Consider the following 24,669-nt stretch of genomic DNA (forward strand, 5'->3'; position numbering starts at 1 on the left):
AGCCCGAGCAGGATGAAACACTGCCCACTCGCATTGTGCATCGTAATATGTTACGCCTGTGTATTTCTTCCGACCCGAAGCAACTGGAACCCGTCCCGAAGACATCCGAACCGGAGTCCATATGCTGGGACTCAGACGACGAGGATTTCCCTCCAGTTCCCAAGGGCCCTCCACCCAATAATGAGCCAGTTGACACAATTAACCCACCGGCATCTTGCAGCTCACCGACGTCCACCACCCCAGAAGATTCCACCCCAGTCGAACTTAGACGCTCCGAGCGGTCAACAGCCGGCAAACCCCCCGAACGGTATGAACAAGACCAGTTCGTATGGCAACAAATATTGACACCTTTACAGACCAATCTCAATAGACTAACACCCTCGCCCGAGGACTGGCGAGCTTACAGGGTGGGGGAATGTGGGGAGGAGGACCCCCATACAGTGATTGGGCTAGAACCAGGGGGACCGCCATCAGGGTTGTTGAAGAAACCACATCAGGGGGATTACAAAGGGAGACATGCGACTGAAGTTGTCAGGGCAACAGGGGGCGGGGCGAGGGTAAAAGGAGCAGGGGACGCGCTGAGGTGGCAGTTGGAAGAGAGCCTGACAGGAGAGAGAGAGCCGTGTGGCAGGGGGAGGACTGTGGCAACTGACGGTGTGGGGAAGAGAGACAGGCAGGAGACTGTCAAAGGAAAATTTGAGACTGTCCGAAGAGCGGCGCATAAGAGACTCTTCCCGGGAGTCCCTCCCCGGATACATACAGATAAATTGATGCCCGCTGATTCCCTCCGTGCTGTGACAGGACCGGGATCTCAGGCAACCGCTGCGACGAGACAGCAATCCGGTATAGTGGCCAGGACACTGCCCCCCTGTCTTCTCCCACAGCTGCGACCCCGTCATTACCGACATCAGGGGACGCCACCTCGCTATAGGCGGCCGCAGAGCCCCTGTCCCGCTTACTGAGGGGACACTGAGCAGAGTTTGTTAAGATTTTATGTTTTTGGACTGCGTCATGACCTGGCTGGGGGACGAGCGCCTTTAAACGGACGCCTGGGAGATTTATCCCCCCGAACAGTTTCTTCAGGGCCTATTGCGCCCCACCATTCCAGCTTCTTCAGGGCCCATTGCGCCCCACCGTTCAGTTTCTTCAGGGCCTGTTGCGCCCCATCGTACTGGTTTCTTCAGGGCCCGTTGCGCCCCACCGACCAGTTTCTTCAGGGCCTGTTGCGCCCCAACGTTCCGGTTTCTTCAGGGCCCGTTGCGCCCCACCGTCCAGTCTCTTCAGGGCCTGCTGCGCCCCATCGTTCCGGTTCCTTCAGGGCCTGCTGCGCCCCACCGTTTTGGTTTCTTCAGGGCCGGACGAGCCCAAGTCCTTCCGTGAAATCTTGGATTACAAGGCAGCCACATCTGCAATCCCTGAGTGTTCGTGGACTCGAGCGACGCCCGGGAGGCTAAGTGCATTATAGAGTATAAGGACCCTTTTTGTTTTGAATGTTTGTTTTACGAGTCCCTGCGAGGACAAATAGGTGTTTCCCCTTTTGTTTCATCGAAGCAGTTTAGCCCTTGCGGCTTTAAACTTATAAAAGTATATTTCACCCCACATTCAGTCTCGTGTCTCGTCACTGCATCCTGTGAGCCTGCTCGAACCCTACACCGGTGCGACTGCACCAGCAGAATAGTGAGCGCAGCTCTGGAGCATAATTCAGCATGTACGACAGATTCTCATCTCTACGTATAGTGTATTTATCCTGCCCTGTCTAAGCTTCCAGATGTGAATAATCCATCACACCCTCCGCTGATTATGTCCCAGCCTACACAGTAAAGGTGACAATGAGCTGCAGAAGGCAGGAAATGTCAGTACTACTTCAGAATTTATATAAACAGTCTTAAAAAAAAAATTAAAAAACCTGCTTTTAATAAACATTGACAGAAGTAACATGATGTAACATTCCCCTTAACTTTTAGGTCATGACATGGACGCGCACTGCTCCGTCTAGACCGGCGTACCTTATCTGTTCTTCCTTGTAGTCTCAGTGCAGCGATTATAATTCTTACAGGAGATTCTTTGATTTCCAGATCTAAGCCGACGGACTCATATTCACTATATAGAAGCTCGACCGTTTCTGTGTTACCTCGGCCCGACACCTCCAGCCCTTCTGACTTCTTCGATGGTGGGACCATCTTCGTCAACTTCGGAGACTGTTTCCCGTCCTCGTTTTTTGGCTTGGAGGAATTGGGGCTCGTGTTGCTCATCATGCTCTTGACGCGGGTGACGGCTTTATGTTCCAATTTGGGAGACCTCTTATTTTCAGACTGACTTTCTAAAGGGTCCTTAATACCCAAAGTATTTGGGCGTACGTCAGCCTTACCGGAGCATTCAAAAGACTTCATAGCAAAAAAAGGCACGTCCACTGCCTGTTCCAAAGCGCCATCCTCAGATTCTACAGAACTGGATGACCCAACCTCACCAATAGTACTTTTGGGAAGTTGATCTGCTTGGATCTCTTCATCGACATCCAAGGAAGAGGTGGTCATCACAATCCCGGAATCACCATCGGCGTTCTTCATCTTAGTATCACAGAGGTGTCGGTTTTCTTTTTTACCAAAATCGTCTTCTTCGCTACCTTCATCATCATCGCAACAGATAATCCTCCTCTGTCTTTGGAGGGGACTTCTTAAGGATTGAGGACTTCCTTCAAGGCTGGACTGTCTGGAGGCAACGTGTTTGTTTCCGGGGCTTTGAGATAACCCATTCCTCAGGGATAGGCATGCTGAACCTTGGCATTTTGTTGACACATTTCCTTTATAAGTAAAAACAAAAAAAAAAATCAGAAATACATAAAATTATAAATAGAAATAAAATATTTCTTCCCTTACAAGTAAAAAAAAACGTAAACACGTAAAACACTTATCCACATTATACTAAATCGACAGTCAATAAAGAGGTTTTCCATTTTCTGAAAACCCTTGCCTCCTGGCTACAGTTAGCTTAAGAAAAGCAACTGTTATTTACTCATCCTCCCCAGGTCTAGCCATGATTCTCCGCAGCTTCTCCCGGCGTCTATCACTATCTTTAGCGCTGACATCCATTAACTGAACTCTGCACAAGGAGACTTCACAAGACAATCTGATTGGCTGCAGCAGTGCAGTCTTGACATCAGCACTGCAGACAACAACAGACACCAGGAGTTCAGCAGTGGAGACTCAGCACCAGACCTGGGGAGGGTGAGTAAAGCAAGTTGTTTTTTGTTTTGTAACAAAAGGCAAGACGTGGTCCACCTTTGGGGACCATTTTAGGCTACTTTCACACTTGCGCTATGAGACGGAGCGCAGGGCCGCCTCTAAGCTCCGCTTCCGGCCGCGCCTCCTCCGGTCAGCTCCTCCTATGGGCGCATGACGCTGCATGCGACCTGCGTACCTTATATTTAGCGTTGGGTACGCTGGCCATGCGCTGGTATGCTTTTGCCGGCGCTTGCGCCCTTTAGGCGCTGCGCCGAGCGCACAATACAACACGGTGCATTTGGCGCACGTCGGCGCAAGCGCCAGCAAAAGCATACCAGCACACGGCCAGCGTACCCAACGCTAAATATAGGGTACGCTGGTCGCATGCAGCGTCATGTGCCCATAGGAGGAGCTGACCGGAGGAGGCGCGGCCGGGGGTGGAGCTTAGCGGCCGCCCTGCATCTCATAACGCAAGTCAGAATGTAGCCTTAGTTTTTCTATTTAAATGCATGTATTTAAGGGGTAATATTCATTTTTGCAATCGGCTTTAATAAAAAAAAGGCTCCATTTGCCTTCTGTAGTGTCTTGTTACATTGTCTATTACCAGCTGCAGAAAGAGTTAACTGAGAACCATTAGTGAGCTCACTCATTCTAATTTTTCTGGCAGCAGAGTGTTACTCTTTTATCTCGCTGATTTATGATCATAAACCACATCAAAGCTGATCCTAACCCTACTATTTCACTTATTATGCCCCATCATGTAAAGCCCTGCCCCGAGCTATAACCCTGGTCATTGCCTCCAACATATCCAGTTCAATCTTCTCCCGCTGCTGTGATTCTGATATGACTGGCTATAGAGTGAAACAACCACTTTGCTCTTTACTGACAAATAGTGCAAAAAGGGGGTACAGACGTTGCATGTGCACCCAGGAGACCCTCTAAATAGCATTATAGGTGGCAGTCTAGTATACAAAGCCTCCATGTTATATGCCGCCATGGCTGTATATAAGGGCATGAAGAGGCGAGAGGTTTATATAGAGGCTAGAACACATTTCGGAGCCCGATATCACACATGACCGGACGCCAGGTGCGCTGCTGTGGGTATATAGGACACGGCGGATTTATCAGCTCGCACACAAAGCCCGTTTACATGGAAAAGGAACTCTTACTGGCAGCGGTGAAAGGAGCAGTGTTTTCCTCCATTGAGTTGCTCGCACTCCTCGCCCGCAGCTGGTCTTCGTCACTAGAACCAGTCACCACTGTGTCGGATAAAGAGGACTGGCTGGGGGCATCCTGAGAGAAGTATTGGGACAGCTCCCCTTCAGAGCTTACCGAGCCCTGCCGAGAAGAAGCCGGTCACAGGAGTTACATTTCAGATTTTGAATTTTTAAAGATTTCTTCCTTTTTATTGAGAATAAAACCTTTTTGTAGTAACAGTTCGGACACACAAGCATTAAAGACAGCAATAAACAAAATTAGAAAAAATGAAATTAAAAAATGTAAAATTTTTTTTTTTTTTTTTTATCTACATTTAATTATTGACCAGTTTGGAATCTTTGTAATGTATTATCTTGCTTCCTTTTCTCTAGAACTCCATGCTGATGGAGCAGTTTTAACCTCCTTGTTCATGCACTTGGAGCAGCTGTTGTGAACCGCAGTTTTAGCAAATATTTGTACTCCCGTCTCAGCTTCTCCGCTCCCCTCCCCACACTGTCAGACACGGATGGAGTTTGGAAACAGTGTCGGAGTTTGGGGAGAGGAGAAGTTCACACTGGAGTGAGGACATCTGCTAAACGTGCAGATCAAAACAGCTGCTCTACGTGCATGAACAAGGCAGGTAAAACAGCATTTTTAGCATGAGTTTTGGAGGGAAAAAACATGGATTTTTGTGAGTACTCACCGTAAAATCCTTTTCTCCGAGACGCTCATTGGGGGACACAGAGACTGTGGGTGTGTGCTTCTGCCGTCTGGAGGCTGACACTAAGTATACAAAAAAAGAGTTAGCTCCTCCTCCGCCGCATACACCCTCGCCCCCAGACCGGGCGTAACTCAGTTTAGTGCATAAGCAGTAGGAGAACGCGCCTTAAACTCAGGCAAGAAATTATACGTCTGGAAAAGGGACCACCCTGATCCTTACATAAGGATTTATATAACTTAAAATAAGCAAAAGCCAACTGGCTAGTAGGGTGGGTGCTGTGTCCCCCAATGAGCGTCTCGGAGAAAAGGATTTTACGGTGAGTACTCACAAAAATCCATGTTTCTCCTTCGTCTCATTGGGGGACACAGAGACTGTGGGACGTTCTAAAGCAGTCCCTGGGCGGGATCTTAGCTCACCCAATCCATGCTACTTTGCGCCCCTGATTAGAGGTGCGCAACTGCTGCCTGAAGAATCTTTCTTCCCAGGCTTGCATCCGAGGATGCCTGGGTATGTACGTTATAATGTTTGACAAACGTATGCAAACTGGACCAGGTAGCTGCTTTGCACACCTGTTCCGCTGAAGCTTGGTGTCGCAGTGCCCATGAGGCACCCACTGCTCGAGCCGAGTGTGCCTTGATCCCTGCCGGAACCGGCGTGCCACTGATTTCATAAGATTCCTGAATCGTCAGGCGAACCCATCTGGCCAAAGTCGCTTTGGACGCAGCAAGCCCCTTCCGTCTCCCTTCTGGGATCACGAATAGAGAGTCTGTCCGGCGGAAAGATGCTGTCTTTGTCACATACCTCCTAAGAGCTCTTACCAGATCCAGTGTGTGCAAAGCCTTTTCTACCTTGTGCACCGGTGCCGGGCAAAACGAAGGTAAGACAATGTCTTCGTTGATATGGAATGCAGAGACAACCTTCGGCAAGAAGGGGGGAGCTGGCCTTAAAACTACCTTATCCTTATAAAAAGTCAAGAACGGCGGTTTACAAGATAAAGCCGCCAATTCCGAAACCCGCCTAATAGACGTAATAGCTACCAGAAAAACGACTTTTCTGGACAGGTAAGGTAAGGAGACTTCTTGCAAGGGTTCGAAGGGGGGCTCCTGAAGGGCTCTGAGCACCAAGTTCAGGTCCCATGATTCCGTCGGCGCCTTATAGGGGGGTACTAAATGTGCGACCCCCTGCATAAACGTCTTAACCTGCCAGACCGAAGCGACCTTTCGTTGAAAAAAGGACCGACAGGGCCGAGATTTGCGTCCTGAGCGAACTCGGAGCCAGCCCTGCGTCCAGCCCTGCCTGCAAAAAAGCCAGTACGTTGGGGGTTGAAAAAACCAGAGGAGCCACTCCGCGATCCCTACACCAACGGAAAAAAACTTCCCAAGTCCGATGATATACCTTCGCCGAGGAAGGTTTTCGGGCACTTACCATCGTGGCCACCACATCGCGCCTGAATCCTGCCTGTGTTAACAGCCAAGATTCAATGGCCACGCCGTCAAACACAGGGCCCCTAAGTTCGGATGGTAGATCGGCCCCTGGGACAGCAAGTCCGGTCGATCTGGTAGACGCCAGGGTACGTCCACCACTAGCTGAACCAGATCTGCATACCAGGCCCTCCGAGGCCAGTCTGGCGCTAGCAGAATTGCTGGAACCTTCTCTCTCCTTAACTTTCTGATGACCCTTGGAAGCAGAGGTAGCGGGGGGAACAAGTATGGGAGACGAAACTGGCTCCATGGAAGCACCAGAGCGTCTGCTGCGATCGCCTGCGGGTCGAGGGATCGAGCGACGAACCTTTGCACTTTGGCGTTCTCTCTGGATGCCATAAGGTCCACGTCTGGTGTCCCCCACCGTTGGCAGATCTGTTGAAAAACCTCGGGGTGCAGGGACCATTCCCCTGCCGCGACCCCCTGTCGGCTGAGAAAATCTGCCGCCCAGTTTTCGACTCCCGGAATGTGCACCGCTGAAATTACCACGTGGTTCTTTTCGGCCCAACGCAGTACCAGTCCAACCTCGCGCATGGCTGTTTGGCTGCGCGTGCCCCCCTGATGGTTGACATATGCTACTGCTATAGCATTGTCCGACTGAATGCGCACCGGCCGGTGTCTCAGGAAACACTGAAAATGTTGCAGGGCCAATCGTATTGCCCGTATCTCCAGAATGTTGATCGGGAGAATTATCTCCTGAATGGACCACCGCCCCTGGGCTGTGTGACTCTGGAAAACTGCTCCCCAACCTTGCAGGCTTGCATCGGTCGTCACCACCAACCACTGTTCCGGGGGAAAGGGTTTCCCCTGGACAAGAGACGAGTCGCGAGTCCACCACCGGAGTGATTGTCGGACCAGCGGAGACAAATTGCACCGATGACTGAGGGATAGCAACCTTCTGTCCCATGCTGACAAGAGCGCATGCTGAAGCGGACGGAGATGGAACTGGGCAAACGGAATTGCCTCCATCGCCGCCACCATTCTGCCCAACACACTCATGCCGTACCGGATGGATCTGGAGCCTGGCTGTAGAAGGTTCCGTACCCCCTGTTTGATCTTTCGCGCTTTGTCCTGAGGGAGGATCACCAGCCCCCGGGAGGTGTTGAAAACCATGCCTAGGAATACAATTCTCTGGGCTGGAACCAAGGACGATTTGTTCCGATTGATCAACCAGCCTAGACGCGCCAGGGTATCCAGCGTGATACTGACATTCTCCTGGCACGCCTGAAAGGACGGCCCCTTTACCAAAAGGTCGTCCAGGTAAGGTAGTACCGTTATGCCCCGAGCATGCAGGATGGCCATAACCACCGCCATTATCTTCGTAAAGACTCTGGGAGCAGTGGCCAGACCGAAGGGCAGAGCAACAAATTGAAAATGTCGCCCTCCGATCGCAAAACGCAGGAACCTCTGGTGTGGAGGAAAAATCGGAATGTGCAGATACGCATCCTGCACATCGATCGAGGCCAGGAACTCCCCTGGATCCATGGCTGCAATGACCGAACGGAGGGATTCCATCCGGAACCGCCTGACTCTGATGAATTTGTTTAGGATTTTTAGATCTAATACTGGCCTTACTGTCCCGTCCTTTTTGGGGACCGAAAACAGGTTGGAGTAAAAACCTTGTGTCTCTTCGCTTTTCGGTACTGGGACAATGACCCCGTTGCGCTGTAGCGTCATTATGGCCTGTAACAAACTCTCCGCCTGCGACTCTGTTCCGGAAAGCCGGGAACGGAAGAATCGCCGTGGCGGGAGCCCGAGAAACTCTATCTTGTACCCGGACGATATCAATTCTGCCACCCAAGCGTCGCGTGCCACTGCGACCCAAACGTGGCTGAACTTTAGTAGGCGTCCGCCCACTCTGTCGTCCGAAGGTACTAAGCGCCTCGAGTCATTTTGCTGGAGGCTTTTGGGATCTGGCCCCCCTTGTTCTGGGCAAACGGCCTCGGCCTCTACCCAGCGGATTGGCTCTGTAAGAGATTTGCCTTTCCCTAATCTGACCATCATTTGCGGAGGTGGATGCTCTGGCCGAAGACCCCCTCCAGGGGTTACGAAAAGGCCGAAAACGCCTCTGTGTCTGCCTGAATGCTGGCCAAGTCCTCTGCTGCGGGAGGAAACTACTCCTCCCCCCTGTGGCTTCTGAGATAAGCTTATCAAGCTTCTCACCGAACAACCGATTGCCCTGAAACGGCAATGAGGTCAAGGACTTTTTGGAGATAGAATCCGCCTTCCACAATCTCAGCCATAATGCTCGCCTAATGGCGATCGCATTTGCTGCTGCCACCGCAGAACACTCGGCCGCGTCCAGAGAGGCGCTGACGAGAAAATCACTTGCCCCTAAGATCTGATTTGTCACCTCCAAGACCTCCACAGGCAGGTCTCTGTCTTGGAGGGCATTCTGCAGAGCGTCCGCCCACGAAACCATGGCCTTAGCCACCCAAGTAGCCGCAAAGGAGGGGGCAAGGGCCGACCCCGCTGCCTCATACACCGAGCGGGCAAGCCCCTCTATAAGGCGATCAGTTGGGTCCTTGATAGAAGAACCGCTGGGTATCGACAATAGCGATCTTGACGCTAAACGAGATACCGGTGGGTCCACTACTGGCGACTCCACCCATCCCTTATGGAGTTCAGGAGGAAACGGATACTTAGCTTGCAGCGCTTTTTGCATTGCAAAACGCTTATCCGGGTGTTCCCTATGTTTCTGAACTAGCTCCTCGAACTCCGGATGCGTGGCAAACCTTCTATGCGGTCGCCTGGTCTTTTTGAAGGAGACCTTGTGACCTGAGGCCGTGGACACATCGTCCTCGATCTCTAAAGTCTGGTTGACTGCCTCAATGAGGCTGTCCACCGAGTCTTGGTATCCCAGGCTTTCTGGATTCCAGGCCTCCTCCTCCTCGCCCTCATCCTGCTCGCTTCCTGAGCTCGGCGACGGGGAACGAGATCTAATACCCGCCACCGAAGCCCCAGAGGGTCCGGCCGACGGGGAACGAGCTCTTTTGCTATGAGCTTGTCTGGTGCTGGAGCGGCCTCTAACGGTCGGAGGGTCCTGAGACGTGGACGAGCTGTCTTCCGCTGGCAGACCACCATCCTTGTCCCTACCTGGGCCTTGGAGAGACTCAATTGCCTTTGTAAGGGATATCATAGAGTTTGATAAAGACACCACCCATTCTGGAGGGTCCTGACCTCTGGGCTCTGCAACAATGGGGGGCTCTTGGGCTCGCTCCGACTCGCAGGCTTCACAAAATTTACCCGGCTGTGCCTTAGGCAGCCTGACCCCACAGGAAACGCAAACAGCGTATAGGAAAGAGTGAGCTTTCCCTTTGCCAGACATATTGCAAGGTAGGGTAGGAGGAGGAGGATAACCCCTTCCTTGACTACTAGTGCGGCACTCGCAACGGGGATGCACTTACCCACCGGTAATGGCCCAACTTTGCGTCTCTTCCGTGCAGCGTTACCCGCCGGGGCACTTGCACTCCAGGAGATAGGGGGCGGCTTCCGGCCCCACTTCTGTGAGGAAATGCAAGGAGGGGGGCGGGAGGTCCCCGGTAACTGTGCGCGCCCGCCGCTCTCCGCCCCCGGAAGTTAGTGGGCGGGGCTTCCGGCTATCCCCGGAAGTCGGCGGGCGCGCGGACTCCGGACCTCCCCATACAGCGGGGACCGTGGCAGCCCGCGGGTCTCTGGCCGCCCTCCACGTGCGGCGTTGGAGGGAGGGGGCGGGAGCTCCCCGGTCACTGTGCGCGCCCGCCGCTCTCCGCCCCCGGAAGTTAGTGGGCGGGGCTTCCGGCCATCCCCGGAAGTCGGCGGGCGGGCGCGCGGACGCCGCTCTCCGCCCCCGGAAGTCGGCGGGCTCACAGCTCTCCTGCTTACCCACCGGGGGCAGCGCCGGGTGAGAGACGGACTACCTGGTCCCGGCCTGATCAACCAAAGGTGAGCCGGGCCGCCGAGGGGGCTCCACGGAGGTGCTTCTCAACCCCATCCCTGGGCAGGGAGGGGGAGGCTACCTTACCTGCGCCTCCAACTCCACCCCTGGACTCACTACCTAGGGGTGGTAGGGGCATTTCCACGTTGCAGGAGAGAACAACGTGGAGGATCGCTCACACGTGCTCGCCCGTTGGGGACGATGGGGAAACCGCAATCCTCTTATCAGGATGCGTTGCCGCCTCTTTCAAAATAAAAAAGAAAAATAGTTGTCTGGGGAAAAGTCCCAGATGTGTCCCTCGGTGCGGGAGAGAAACACGTGGAGGGTTACTCACACGTGGTCGCCCGTTGATGATTTGGGGAGATCGGATCCTCTCTATAGGATCCGTCGCCCCTGTCTTATCTTCATAGAGAAAAAAAAAAAAAAAAAAACCTAGTCTGGAGCTCCAGACTGCGTGTGCCTCCATCAGACACTAAGCAAAAAACTGAGTTACGCCCGGTCTGGGGGCGAGGGTGTATGCGGCGGAGGAGGAGCTAACTCTTTTTTTGTATACTTAGTGTCAGCCTCCAGACGGCAGAAGCACACACCCACAGTCTCTGTGTCCCCCAATGAGACGAAGGAGAAAATAGGTATTAGACCTACCGGTAATGATGTTTCCAGGAGTCCATCCTGACAGCACTATGGAGGACGTCCTCCTCCTCCTTACAGGGACAGGAAAGCACACGAGAGGTTAAAAGGCCATGTCCCACCCCCTTTCCCTCAGTGATTTGAAAAGTACCACAAGGTGGATGATGCTAGTAACGGTTTAATGAAACAATCATATTACAGCATATGACATAACATAATACAACATAGTATAACATAACAGGGAGGGAACTACCCGTGCTGTCAGGATGGACTCCTGGAAACATCATTACCGGTAGGTCTAATACCTATTTTCCAGGACGTCCACCTGACAGCACTATGGAGAGTACCAAAGCACCTCCTCAGGGTGGGATTACTGCTTGGAGAACTTTTCTCCCGAATGCGGTTTGTTGGCCAGCTAACACATCTAGTTTGTAGTGTTTGCAGAATGTATTAAGACTAGCCCAGGTTGCCGCTCGACAAATTTGATCAACTGACGCCCCCGCCCGCTCGGCCCATGAGGCCGATACCGCCCTTGTAGAGTGGGCTTTTAAGGAATCAGGCGGGCTGGCGCCTTCAGCCTGGTAGGCGTCCGAGATTACTGAGGTAATCCAACGCGCTATGGACGCCTTAGAGGCCCTCTTCCCTTTATTCCTACCACCAAAGAGAACGAACAGGTTCGGGTCGATACGCCAACTATTGGTGGCCTCTAGGTATTCTATAACTGCGCGCCTCACGTCTAGCGAGTGGAGCCGCCGCTCCTTCTCATTTCGGGGATTATCACAGAAAGAGGGTAACACTACCTCCTGATTCAGATTTCTTGTAGAGGCTACCTTCGGGGTAAATGCCGGGTCTAACCTTAGGATTATACTATCCTCTCTTATCTGGAGGTATGGATCCTTAGTGGATAGGGCCTGGATCTCCCCTATTCTTTTGGCCGTGGTAATGGCTACTAGAAAGGCCGTTTTACGAGTGAGAGCAGGGATGGATATCTTCTCACTAAGGGCGAAAGTGTCCGAGTAGAGGAACCGAAGTACCAGGCCCAGGTCCCATGGCGGGGTGAGCTGCCTAATCGTGGGACGCAGGCGCTGTGTGGCTTTTATAAACCTTATCACCCAGGGATGTGCAGCTAACTGATAATCAAAGAAGGCGCTCAAAGCTGAAACCTGGACTTTTAGAGTGCTGGGCTTGAGGCCTTTATTAAAACCTGCCTGCAGGAACCCTAGTATGTTAGGGAGATCCGGGGTACCTGCCACGAGCTCGGACCTGCCACCCTCCAGACAGAATCTCTTCCATATCTTCCGATAAATTGCCGACGTCACCGGCTTCCTGCTGGCCTGTAGGGTGGATATGACCTGCTCCGACAATCCTTTTGCCTTCAGGATGTCCCTCTCAGGATCCAAGCCGATAGATGGAGTCTTGCTGGGTCCGGGTGGTGGATCGGGCCCTGGTGGATGATGTTCTCCCACAAGGGCAGCTCGACTGGATCTTTTACTGCCATGGCTCCCAGAAGGGAAAACCAGCTTCTCCTCGGCCAGTATGGCACTATCAATATCACTCTTGCGTGGTCCTCGCGTATCTTTCTGAGCACTGCCGGTATGAGGGCCAGTGGTGGGAACGCATAAGAGAGGGATTCTCCCCAAGTCTGACTCAGGGCGTCTACGCCCTCTGGATGGTCCATCGGATTTAGGGAGTAGAATCTGGGAACCTTCGAGTTCTTGCGGCTTGCGAAGAGATCTATACTGGGGTTCCCCCAGCGCTGACAAAGCTGGTTGAAGATCTCTATGTTCAATTCCCACTCTGTTGGGTGGATCTGTTGTCTGCTCAGGTAGTCTGCCACTTCGTTCTGGGAACCCTCTAGATGTACCGCGGTCACGGATCGAACTGTCCGTTCTGCCCACGTGAATATCTTTTCCGCCAGTGCCTGTAGTGGTTGATGCCTGGTTCCTCCTTGGTGTTTCAGGAATGCCACTGTCGTTGTATTGTCGGATAAAATGCGAACATGACGACTCTTTAGTACCGACCGGTTTCTCCGCAACGCTTCCCAGACCGCGAAAAGTTCCTTGAAATTGGAGGATCTGGCCTTGATGCTTGCTGGCCACTTCCCCTGAAAGATCTTCCCTTCTATGTGGGCTCCCCATCCCCACGCACTTGCGTCTGTGGTGACTACCACGTATGGAGAGGTTGTCCAATGCACGCCCACCTGAAGGTTCCTGGCCTGTAACCACCAGCGAAGGGACTCCTTTACTCGTCCTGAGAGTCTTAGGGGTTTGTCTAGCGACGCCTGACTCCTGTCCCACCTCGCGAGAATTTCTCTTTGTAACAACCGCGAGTGGAATTGGGCCCAACGGACACACTGGATGCAGGCCGTCATGAGGCCCAGGACCTCCATTGCTTCCCTTATGGAGCATTGACGCTTCAACAGACCTCTGGTTCTGGCCTGAATGGACTTCTGCTTCTGCTCGGGTAGCCAGGATATTCTGTCGGCTGAGTCTAGGAGGACTCCCAGGAATACCTTTCTGGTGTTTGGTGTGAGGTCCGACTTCTCCCAGTTGATCACCCAGCCCAGGAACTCCATCACAGTAGTTGTTCGGATCCTGTCTCGGATGAGCGCTTCTTTGGATCTTGCCACCAGTAAGAAGTCGTCCAGGTACGGCACAATCACAATACCCTGATCTCTCAGGTAGGCCACCACCTCTACCACCAGTTTTGTAAAGATTCTGGGAGCTGAGGCCAGCCCGAATGGAAGACCCTGGAACTGGAAATGGCAGGTCCGGGCTGGTGAACTGATCGCGAACCTTAGTAGGCTTTGGGATGAGGGATGAATAGGAACCTGATAATATGCCTTTTTTAGGTCTAGGGTGCACATAACTGCGTCCCTGTCTATCAGAGGAATCGCGGATCGGATTGATTCCATCCGGAACCTCCTGTATCTGACCCAAGCATTTAGCTCGCCGGATTTCTTTGTAATTGCAAACAGGGAAGAGTAGTGACCTTTCCCTCTTTCTGATGGTGAAACTGGTATTATGACCCCTGAGTCTAACATGTCCTGAAGATCCGACCACATTGCGGAGTCCTCCTGGACGACAGTGGGGGCAATATATCTGTCGGGGGGAGGAGAATAGAGCTCTATCCTGTAACCTTCTCTGATGGTTCTGAGGACCCACTGATTGTTGGTGACTCGCGACCAGTTTGCTGCAAAGTGGCGAAGTCTCCCCCCAATGCCTATGGCGTCATTGTCTCCTCGACCTAGATGTCGATGCAAATGGGGGACCTCTGTTCTTCCCACTTTGGCTGAAGGAGCCTCTGTAGGAGCTTCTATTAGACCTCGCCCGGCCCCTAAACTCTGACTGTCCTCTGAAGAAGGAGCCTCTCCGAAAGGACTGGGACCGCCTGGGCTTTTCTTCCGGGAATCCCTTATTCTTATCAGACACCAGCTCAAGGATATTATCCAGGGCTGGACCAAACACCCTCAGACCCGAGAAAGGGATGGCACATAACTTGGCCTTAGAAGGGTTATCCCCCGACCAGGATCTAAGCCAGACTGCTCTCCGGGCCGCATTAGAGAGGGAGCTGTTTCTGGCCGCAAACCTAACTGATTCCGCCGACGTATCCGACAGGAACGCTGTGGCTGATTTCAAAAGAGGAAGAGATGCTAGTATCTCTGACCTCGGGGTCTTGTTGGTTAGGTTTTCCTCCAACTGCCCCAACCACAGGAACATAGACCTGGCCACCGAGGTGGCTGCTATGTTGGCTCTAATCAGGGCCGCCGACGTCTCCCATGTTCTTTTTAACAAGACGTCCGCCTTTCTATCCATTGGGTCTCGAAGACCGGATGAGTCCTCGGCTGGGATAGCCGATTTCTTCGTAACCTTGGCAACCGGGACGTCGATCTTAGGGACTTCTTCCCACGCCCGAGTTTCCTCGGGATCGAAGGGCAGTCTATTTTTAAAGTTTCGGGAGAGTGTCAACCGACGCTCTGCTTCTTTCCACTCCTCCTGGATCATTGCTTTGATGTGCTCGCTCACAGGGAACACCACCTGTTTGCGGGACACCAGTCCTCCAAACATTAAGTCCTGTCTGGACTGTGGCTTAGGGACTTCTTCCATCTGCATGGTATTTCTGACCGCGTGTACCAGCTCGTCCGTATCCTCCAGTCTGAACAGGTACATTCTGTTCTGTTCCTGAATATCCCCCAGGATCTCGCCTTCTTCCTCCTGATCTGAGTTCCGGAAATCGGATTCCTCGCTAGGGCTCGCCTCTGATACTGGGACTGGTTCCCACCTCGGACGCTTGCGACCTGGCCCAGGGCTGGGGGATCGACGCCGGGACGTAGAGGCCTGAATCTCTTCCCTTATCAGCGACCTCATTTCGGAAAGCAGAGATGGCTGTTCCTCGCCTATGACCCTGGAGGTACAGGGACCGCATAGGGTCTTGCTATAGGTGTCTGGCAGCTTTACTCTGCACACCGGACATCTGACTGATTTGGCGGTGGCTTTCGCCGGGTCCTTCCCCGAGGGGGACTCAGCCGGGGTTCCCTTTTCCTGATAATATAAGGGGCACCTCATCAGATCTGGGCTGTGGGGACGGGTGGGGAGGGTGGTCTGCGCTATGCGCACTTACCCCTCCACCAGATGCAGTGTTGCCTTCCATCCCCTGGCGTCCGATGCAGTCACACAGCCTGGAACCACCTGTGACGACTCTGGAGAACGCTTTGGTCCAGGAGCGCGCGCGCCCTGGATTTGAAACCGGCGTCTGACGTCACCGGATGTGACGCTGGTAAGCCGCGCCTCCACTTCCTGCCGGGCATCTGCGCGCGACCGCGCTCGGCGCGAGCAGGGAGCCTTTCCTGCTATGGCGCTCCGGCCTCCACTGCCCAGCGTCAGCGCGTCCTGCGGGTACTCGGCCCGCCGCCCCACTTCTGTCGGTGCCCGCATGGCCAGCCGCCTGCGGGGAGCCGACCCGTCCTGGAGCCGAGAGCCCCCCCACCGGGAGGAACGGCTCCCTCCAGGAGCGCCGTCCTGCTCCTGGCCTTTGGAGCCGAGGGACTCCCCACCGGGAAGTTTCGGCCCCGGGACCTCTTGACAGGGGAAGGATTGGACCGGCCGCACGATCCCCTGGGTCCCTCCGGTAAGCTCTCGCGTGTCCCTCCGTGCAGGGACAGGAAAAACACTGAGGGAAAGGGGGTGGGACATGGCCTTTTAACCTCTCGTGTGCTTTCCTGTCCCTGTAAGGAGGAGGAGGACGTCCTCCATAGTGCTGTCAGGTGGACGTCCTGGAAAAGCAAGATAAAGTAATGGAGTATATTACAAAGATTCATAACTTTGCAAATACTGATCAGTAATTAAATAAAAACAAGTTTAGCTACTTTATGTTTTTTTCCACCACAGAAAGTATTGGCATATTGGTAGTATTTATCATAATTTTAGATCGGTGCTCGAATTTGAATGACCCTTACAATGAGGGGGCAGTGTTATACGCCAAGGCTCTGCTCACGCATGCATTAGATTTACATCAACAATAGAGCAGGATTCAGCATCATCTTTTCTGCCAAAATAATAAACAGCTAGGGGAACACCAACCCCAATCTTTACATCATAATCATCGCGTGGGTGCGTCTCTATGTACTTGTCAGATCTTGAACATAACACAAATGTCATGGAAAGCAAGATTCCTGCTGCAAATACAAGGATCAATCCTAACAGATAAACCCCTTAGATGCCACAATCAATGGCATTAAAGGCGTTTACCAGCGGTTTGGGGCTATGCCATGCTGAAGATCCCAATGATACCAGCTGCCTTTGCAGCGAATGACTAGATCCAATGCAGAAGAAACAGATGCACAAATGACCTCATCTAATAAAACATTATCCAGATCCTCTCACGTCGACCTCATTGCCCTGACAGCCGTGTTGTAAGTTATTTCAGCTATGTTATGCCGAGCTCTGCTATGCAAGTAGTGGAGACTATGATCATAACTCTGAAGATCCCCAGGAACCACCAAGGAAATATGGAGTTTGCAAAAGTAATCAATATTAACCAAATAATGAGTTACAGTCACTACATTCACAACTATCAATGGTTACCGCATCTATAGAAATAAAAATTGACCATGTTGAGATCCACCTAATCCTTTCATGCAGTACATAGGAGAGCAGAGGGAAGGACCTGCAGCACCGAGAAGAAGCAGGGTGCTGCTAGCAAATGTAGTTTTAGCAGAATATCAGCTATGTGAAGCTGGATACATTGAGTGGCAAAAAAAATATGAAAAAAAAAGACACAAAAGATAGAAAAAAATTGTATGTTAGGATTATACTGTTTAACACTCATGCAGATACTGTGCTATTGCCATTGTGGGAAAAATCCTTGAAAAAATAAATTCTTTCTAAAATTGCTTAAAAAAATTAGATTACATTTTCTGTTTTTATCATGTGCCTCAATAACAAAGAAAACACTCTGACCTGTCTATGGTAATTCTCTGTGCTCTTACCCGACTAGCCGGCTCCAGGAAACGTTTCATCGTCCAGCTGAGCGGCGCTTGTCCGTCTCCTTGCTTCGGTCTTACAGTCGGAGATGGACTCTTGGAATGGAGGCCTGAGGACAAAGTGGTAGTAAGATGAGAACAGGACATAGAACGGCCTCTGTCTGCGGATTAGCATGCCGAAAAGTCATACTGAACGTAGAACGTACAAAGAGCAAATCAGATAACTGAAGTATATGAGAAACTGCACCTTCTTTATTCCAAAACCTTTTTAGGAGGGGGAAAAAAAAAATTCTAAAAAAAAACTCCCGCAAAATGGATTTCCCATGGAAATGAATAAGAAAAGCTTTCCATGAAATTTTTAAGAGGATTTCCATGTGAGCATAGCCTAACTTTACGCAGCGTCTCCCACCTTGGAGGACCCGACAGGTCCATTCAGTGCACGGATTAAAATGAAAACTGTGTAATGCTCCATTTATCCCGTGGGGGCGCTGAAGGGAAATTGAGCACTTGCTGCTGCGCTTCTCTGCAGATTTTAGATAATCCCTACATATTATGCAGCAAAAGGTGTTTGATTGCCTGACGCAAACATCCTGAGGAACGCCTGCAATTATTCTACCTTCTGCTAAAGATCTTCTTATCAAAGTTCCAAAAACCCCAAGTTATTCAACATTCTATGACGCAACTTCCTAATAAAGTTTTTTTCTTCTTCTTAATTTTCAAGATTTCTGCTCTACTTGCTGTCAAAGAATAGACACATTCTTGCAGACTGAACAGCAACCAGAGACCTTGAAAATTGGCAACTAATAGAATCAGAGAGTTTATCAGAAGTTTTAATTGCGAAAGGTATAAATGTGACCCCCCCACCCCGAGCCGGCGCCTCCTCGTCACAATGGCGGTAATTAGGATATTTTTCACCCACCTGCGATGTGAGAACTACCAGGGTCCCGGCTTTCGCGATGAGTGGTACGAGAGATGACTTCATCCATTTCTTGTTCCGACATCTTTGAGAAATAGGAAATAAGATATGAAAGCTGTGCAGAGGAAAGACTCGCAGGGATAATAATCCCATATAGGAAGACAAGGCTCGTTCTTCTCCTGCATCCTACTCTGTTCTACAGGATCCAGAATCAGAGCGACAGCACATTCCTCCGAGAGCAGAGGCAGCACATACAGCCAGGCCGCCGCCAGAAAGACAGCATTGTGTGCACAGTGCAATAACGGGACAAAGCAAAAGTACATGACGGTCCTGTCAATGGCAATTCTTGGTAACTTGTGGTACTACACAATGTCCCCCAGACACACAGATAAACAGCAGCAGCTTATCTCCCAGGAAAGCAAAAGAGGTAACTGGATATATACAATACTGATCTGAGTTACATCATGTATTATACTCCAGAGCTGCACTCACTATTCTGCTGGTGCAGTCACTGTGTACATACACTACATTACTGATCCTGAGTTACATCCTGTATTATACTCCAGAGCTGCACTCACTATTCTGCTGGTGCAGTCACTGTGTACATACATTACATTACTGATCCTGAGTTACCTCCTGTATTATACCCCAGAGCTGCACTCACTATTCTGCTGGTGCAGTCACTGAGTACATACACTACATTACTGATCCTGAGTTACATCCTGTATTATACTCCAGAGCTGCACTCACTATTCTGCTGGTGCAGTCACTGTGTACATACATTACATTACTGATCCTGAGTTACATCCTGTATTATACTCCAGAGCTGCACTCACTATTCTGCTGGTGCAGTCACTGTGTACATACATTACTGATCCTGAGTTACATCCTGTATTATACCCCAGAGCTGCACTCACTATTCTGCTGGTGCAGTCACTGTGTACATACACTACATTACTGATCCTGAGTTACATCCTGTATTATACTCCCGAGCTGCACTCACTATTCTGCTGGTGCAGTCACTGTGTACATACAATACATTACTGATCCTATAATGATCCTGAGTTACATCCTGTATTATACCCCAGAGCTGCGCTCACTATTCTGCTGGTGCAGTCACTGTACATACATTAAATTACTGATCCTGGGTTACACTCTGTATTATACTCCAGAGCTGCACTCACTATTCTGCTGGTGCAGTCACTGTGTACATACAATACATTCCTGATCCTGAGTTACATCCTGTATTATACTCCAGAGCTGCACTCACTATTCTGCTGGTGCAGTCACTGTGTACATACATTACATTACTGATCCTGAGTTACATCCTGTATTATACTCCCGAGCTGCACTCACTATTCTGCTGGTGCAGTCACTGTGTACATACAATACATTACTGATCCTATAATGATCCTGAGTTACATCCTGTATTATACTCCAGAGCTGCACTCACTATTCTGCTGGTGCAGTCACTGTGTACATACAATACATTACTGATCCTATACTGATCCTGAGTTACATCCTGTATTATACTCCAGAGCTGCACTCACTATTCTGCTGGTGCAGTCACTGTGTACATACAATACATTACTGATCCTATACTGATCCTGAGTTACATCCTGTATTATACTCCAGAGCTGCACTCACTATTCTGCTGGTGCAGTCACTGTGTACTTACATTACTGATCCTGAGTTACACCCTGTATTATACTCCAGAGCTGCACTCACTATTCTGCTGGTGAAGTCACTGTGTACATACATTACATTACTGATCCTGAGTTACATCCTGTATTATACTCCAGAGCTGCACTCACTGTTCTGCTGGTGCAGTCGCTGTGTACATACATTACTGATCCTGTACTGATCCTGAGTTACATCCTGTATTATACCCCAGAGCTGCACTCACTATTCTGCTGGTGCAGTCACTGTGTACATACATTACATTCCTGATCCTGAGTTACATCTTGTATTATACTCCAGAGCTGCACTCACTATTCTGCTGGTGCAGTCACTGTGTACATACATTACATTCCTGATCCTGAGTTACATCCTGTATTATACTCCAGAGCTGCACTCACTATTCTGCTGGTGCAGTCACTGTGTACATACATGACATTACTGATCCTGAGTTACATCCTGTATTATACTCCAGAGCTGCGCTCACTATTCTGCTGGTGCAGTCACTGTGTACATACATTACATTCCTGATCCTGAGTTACATCCTGTATTATACTCCAGAGCTGCACTCACTATTCTCCTGCCTTGAAAGTGAACGCCTTTTCATTCTAGGATATTGTACAGATGATTTCAGGAGGAATTTCCTGCACATAGAGGTTAGAACAATGTGTCATATCTGCTGTGTCGCATTCCTTAGAACTTTTCTATTAACCATGTAGGGGCAGCGTCCTCTTATCTCCTCCGATCAGCTACAAGTGGGTGCAGTTCTACACTTGCACCATGCGGCACTAGGACTTAGTGTAATTTATCCAGTTTATGATACTCGGATGTTACATGACAGATTTGAAGCACCTGGAGGTAAAACGATTGACAAGGATATGAATCTTTATCTCTCCACGCACAGAAGGAAGGACGGCTGAACGGAAATGGAGCCGAGTCCCCCTGGATACCATCATCTGCGCAGCTCCAGTGTCTGAGAGCGGAGAAAAGCGAGGACGACATGTGGTTCTTATTGTTCCTTCCAAATACCATTTTATATTAGCTGGAAAGTGAGAGGCAGAAATAAAAAGTGCCGACTCTGGAAGAGCACGAAAGACATTTCTGCTGCATGTTTATTTCATTATTGTGTAGAGGCATTGTGAGAAAATGTGGAATAAGCCGAGGGAAGATCGTCACGGAACCATCCGATGTCGCAGAACGTTCTTCCATACTGGCCAAATCCTGAGATCTGGCTTCTGAGCACAAACAGTTTGTAGAGGTTTTTTTCAGTTAATTCTCTCCAAAATCCTGCTCAAAAACACTTGGAAAACTCTTTCGATTTATTTCTTACCTTCTCCAAATCAGGGACTGTCCAATGAAATGGCTACAAAGAACTCTTCAGCAAGATACAGTGGATGCGATGAGCACACATTTAAGGTGTCGGCGCATCGGCTGAGGATTCTCCTAGGTGCCGGCGCATCGGCTGAGGGTTCTCCTAGGTGCCGGCGCAGTGGCTGAGGGTTCTCCTAGGTGCCGGCGCAGCGGCTGAGGGTTCTCCTAGGTGCCGGCGCAGCGGCTGAGGGTTCTCCTAGGTGCCGGCGCACCGGCTGAGGGTTCTCCTAGGTGCCGGCGCACCGGCTGAGGGTTCTCCTAGGTGCCGGCGCACCGGCTGAGGGTTCTCCTAGGTGCCGGCGCACCGGCTGAGGGTTCTCCTAGGTGCTGGCGCAGCAGCTGAGGATTCTCCTAGGTGCCGGGGCACTGGCTGAGGATTCTCCTAGGTGAATCCGGCAGTGGCAGTCTTTTCCTTGAAGTGGTTTTGGCATTGTTTTTGCACGTGCTGAGAGTTCCAAACTAAAATGCAGGGATCAGGTCCCCAGAACCATCCGGAAAGTATCTATAGGAGCCCCAGTCACAGGGGAAAACAGATAAGTCACCGACAGAACTAGGACCCGGCAGCTCTGCTATGGCAGCAGAGACCCAGCAATCATGTCAACGGCAGGTCCAACAGACGCAATTGGTGGTGTCAGTACTTCTGAAAACCACATGGTGCTCATTGACAACTATGTAGTCAACAAAATAAAAGTCAGAAGTGGGGATAAACCGCTTCTGGCTTCTTTCCAGGGTCAGTGACTATCAGGCATAGGACCATTTCCTGCTAGGTTGCAGGAATTTCAACTCCTCTACATAAATTAATGTCAGGGTGGGGACAAAGCTGAGAACCATAGATTTACAATGCTTGGTGGTCCTAACGTTAATTTAAGTTAATACTTAATTTCTCCTGCGGAGGCGCTGCAGAGAAATTCAAAAGCTGCTGTTGGGTTCTTCTATAGATACAATTGATCACTCGCTTGTTTTTACATTTTGATGACTCGAAGAAAGAGAAAAAAAGCTTCATCCGGCGATCAACATGTAAACGGAGACATGTTTGTAAGGCCTGGTGATTGGGAACGATCATTTGCCGATCAGCTTGTATAAAAGTGTCTGTGTCGCCCAATCATGATGCCATATATTTCGGGTAGCCGGAAGCCCAGTGGCCCCAGGTAGGGGGGCCCCATTAGGGACATGTTAGTCCCTATAACACTGTAGCTTCTCCATAAAGGATGCCAAGTGAAATAAAGACGTCGGCCGTCTTGGACCTTTCATATTTTGGAATAACACCGCGTCTCTCTCCGATGCGTCATCCCGATGGACACACATGAGAAGAACAGGTCGGAGTCAATAATCCAAGACATAAAGCAGGCGGCTCTAGGGACACGATCATTTCATCCTCCACGTTCGATCCTGTGGCTTCCGCCCTTTATTGTGGCCGTTTCCAGGAAAGCCACAAGTAATGAGAAGCTTCTGTTTCTGTGTGAAAGCGAGAGCCAGAAGGGAACACGTACGGCATACTAAAGAGCGCTCACAATAAAAGCGCTCTCACCGCTCTCTTACTACGGAGGACCCAGCGACGCGCGCCTCATAACGAGTCCTTGACAAACTCCGGGATTAAGTAACAGCATAAAAAGGCTCATTTCCAGACGCTATTAGATGGGTATTACAATTTATGTAAATTATCCCGATTAATTTCATAATGGAACGTGCTCCAGTCGCTGCATTTCCAGGCAGACGTCGGCTGTATAACTCAGCCGGCATCTGACTGGTATGAAGTGGGCTCAGCTGCCAATAAAAACTATTTATTATGTTAAGAAACGCTGAATAAAGATATTTTTTTTTTCACTTAAATATAAACATTTTGGAAAAAAAAACAACTGTGCAATAAAGTTTTCTAAAAAATTTTGGGCTGTGTGACTTCAAAGTTCAACTCTGATGTGGTCCTAAATCTGCTTAGAAGATAATTCAGGAGAGGAGAGATAAAAGTTTAAGGTTTTGGGTTCAGAATGAGCCCACTGACGGGTGTGCCATAAACATAATTTCTATGCCACATATCCTGAGAAAAGGGGGGTATTAAAGTCCCTATAAAAGAACAGAAAAGTGGGTGCACATGCTCACCAGTGCCTTAATGATGCAGGGGACTTTGACACACGATCAGTGGGGGTCTCAGCAGCCTTATCCCCAGCAATTACACGGTTATCAGCGATTCCGTGAATAGGCAATTAACGTTCATAAGACAACATCTTTACTTCCTTTTGAAGAAGCCAGATATATGTACAGTGACGTAGAGAGGCTGCAGAAGATTGATGCATGAACATTGTTACACAAACGCTGTGGAAACCTGAAATATGTACAGCAATACATAGGGGCTGAAGAAGTCTGGAGGATGCACAATTATACACAGAGGCTGAAGAAGTCTGATGTTTGTAGATTGATACACACAGGCTGTAGAAGCCTGGAGTATATACACTGATACACAGAGGCTTTAGAAGCCTGGAGTATGTACAGTCTTACACAAAGGCTGTAGAATCCTGTAGTATTCACCTTGATACACAGAGGCTGTAGAAGCCTGGAGAATGTACAGTCTTACACAAAGGCTGTAGAATCCTGAAGTATTCACAGTGATACACAGAGAGTGTAGAAGTCTGATGTTTGTATAGTGATACAGAGGCTTCTAAAGCCTGGAGTACGAACAGGCTATAGAAAATTGATTCCTGTAGAGTGATAAAGACTGTAGAAGTCTGGAGTATGTACAGTGATACATAGAGGCTGTAGAAGCCTGGAGCATGTACAGTGATGAACAGAGGCTGTAGAAGCCTGGAGCATGTACAGTGATGCAGAGAGGCTGTAGAAGATGGATTCATGTACAGTGATACACAGAAGCTGTAAAACCCTGGAGTATGTGTAATGATACACAGATCTGTAGAAGCCTAGAGTATGCACAAAGAAATAAAGAGGGTGTAGAAGTCTGATGTTTTTTCAGTGATACACAAAGGCTGTAGAATCCCGCTTTATGCAAAGTGCTGAAAAGATGCTGTAGAAAACAAACAGTACAATTATTTTTGCTGAACTATCACAGAAA

General features: G+C 50.1%; 1 protein-coding gene across 6 annotated transcripts in view; it reads right to left on the reverse strand.

The window, feature by feature from the left end:
- The window catches only part of PDZD2 (PDZ domain containing 2), a 328,957-nt gene that overhangs the window by 37,059 nt on the left and 267,229 nt on the right, over positions 1-24,669 (reverse strand). For all 6 annotated transcript variants that reach the window (XM_073543881.1, XM_073543880.1, XM_073543885.1 and 3 more), the window contains 4 exons: positions 18,564-18,645; positions 17,651-17,754; positions 4,391-4,559; positions 2,007-2,800 (listed from right to left, as the gene is read on the reverse strand). In XM_073543881.1, coding sequence (XP_073399982.1) covers positions 2,007-2,800; positions 4,391-4,559; positions 17,651-17,754; positions 18,564-18,645 — 1,149 coding nt within the window. The remainder of the gene's footprint in view (positions 1-2,006; positions 2,801-4,390; positions 4,560-17,650; positions 17,755-18,563; positions 18,646-24,669) is intronic.

This window comes from Dendrobates tinctorius, unplaced genomic scaffold, assembly GCF_039654945.1.
Source record: "Dendrobates tinctorius isolate UK_male_01 unplaced genomic scaffold, ASM3965494v1 ptg000135l, whole genome shotgun sequence".
In the NCBI taxonomy this organism is placed as follows: Eukaryota; Metazoa; Chordata; class Amphibia; order Anura; family Dendrobatidae; genus Dendrobates; species Dendrobates tinctorius.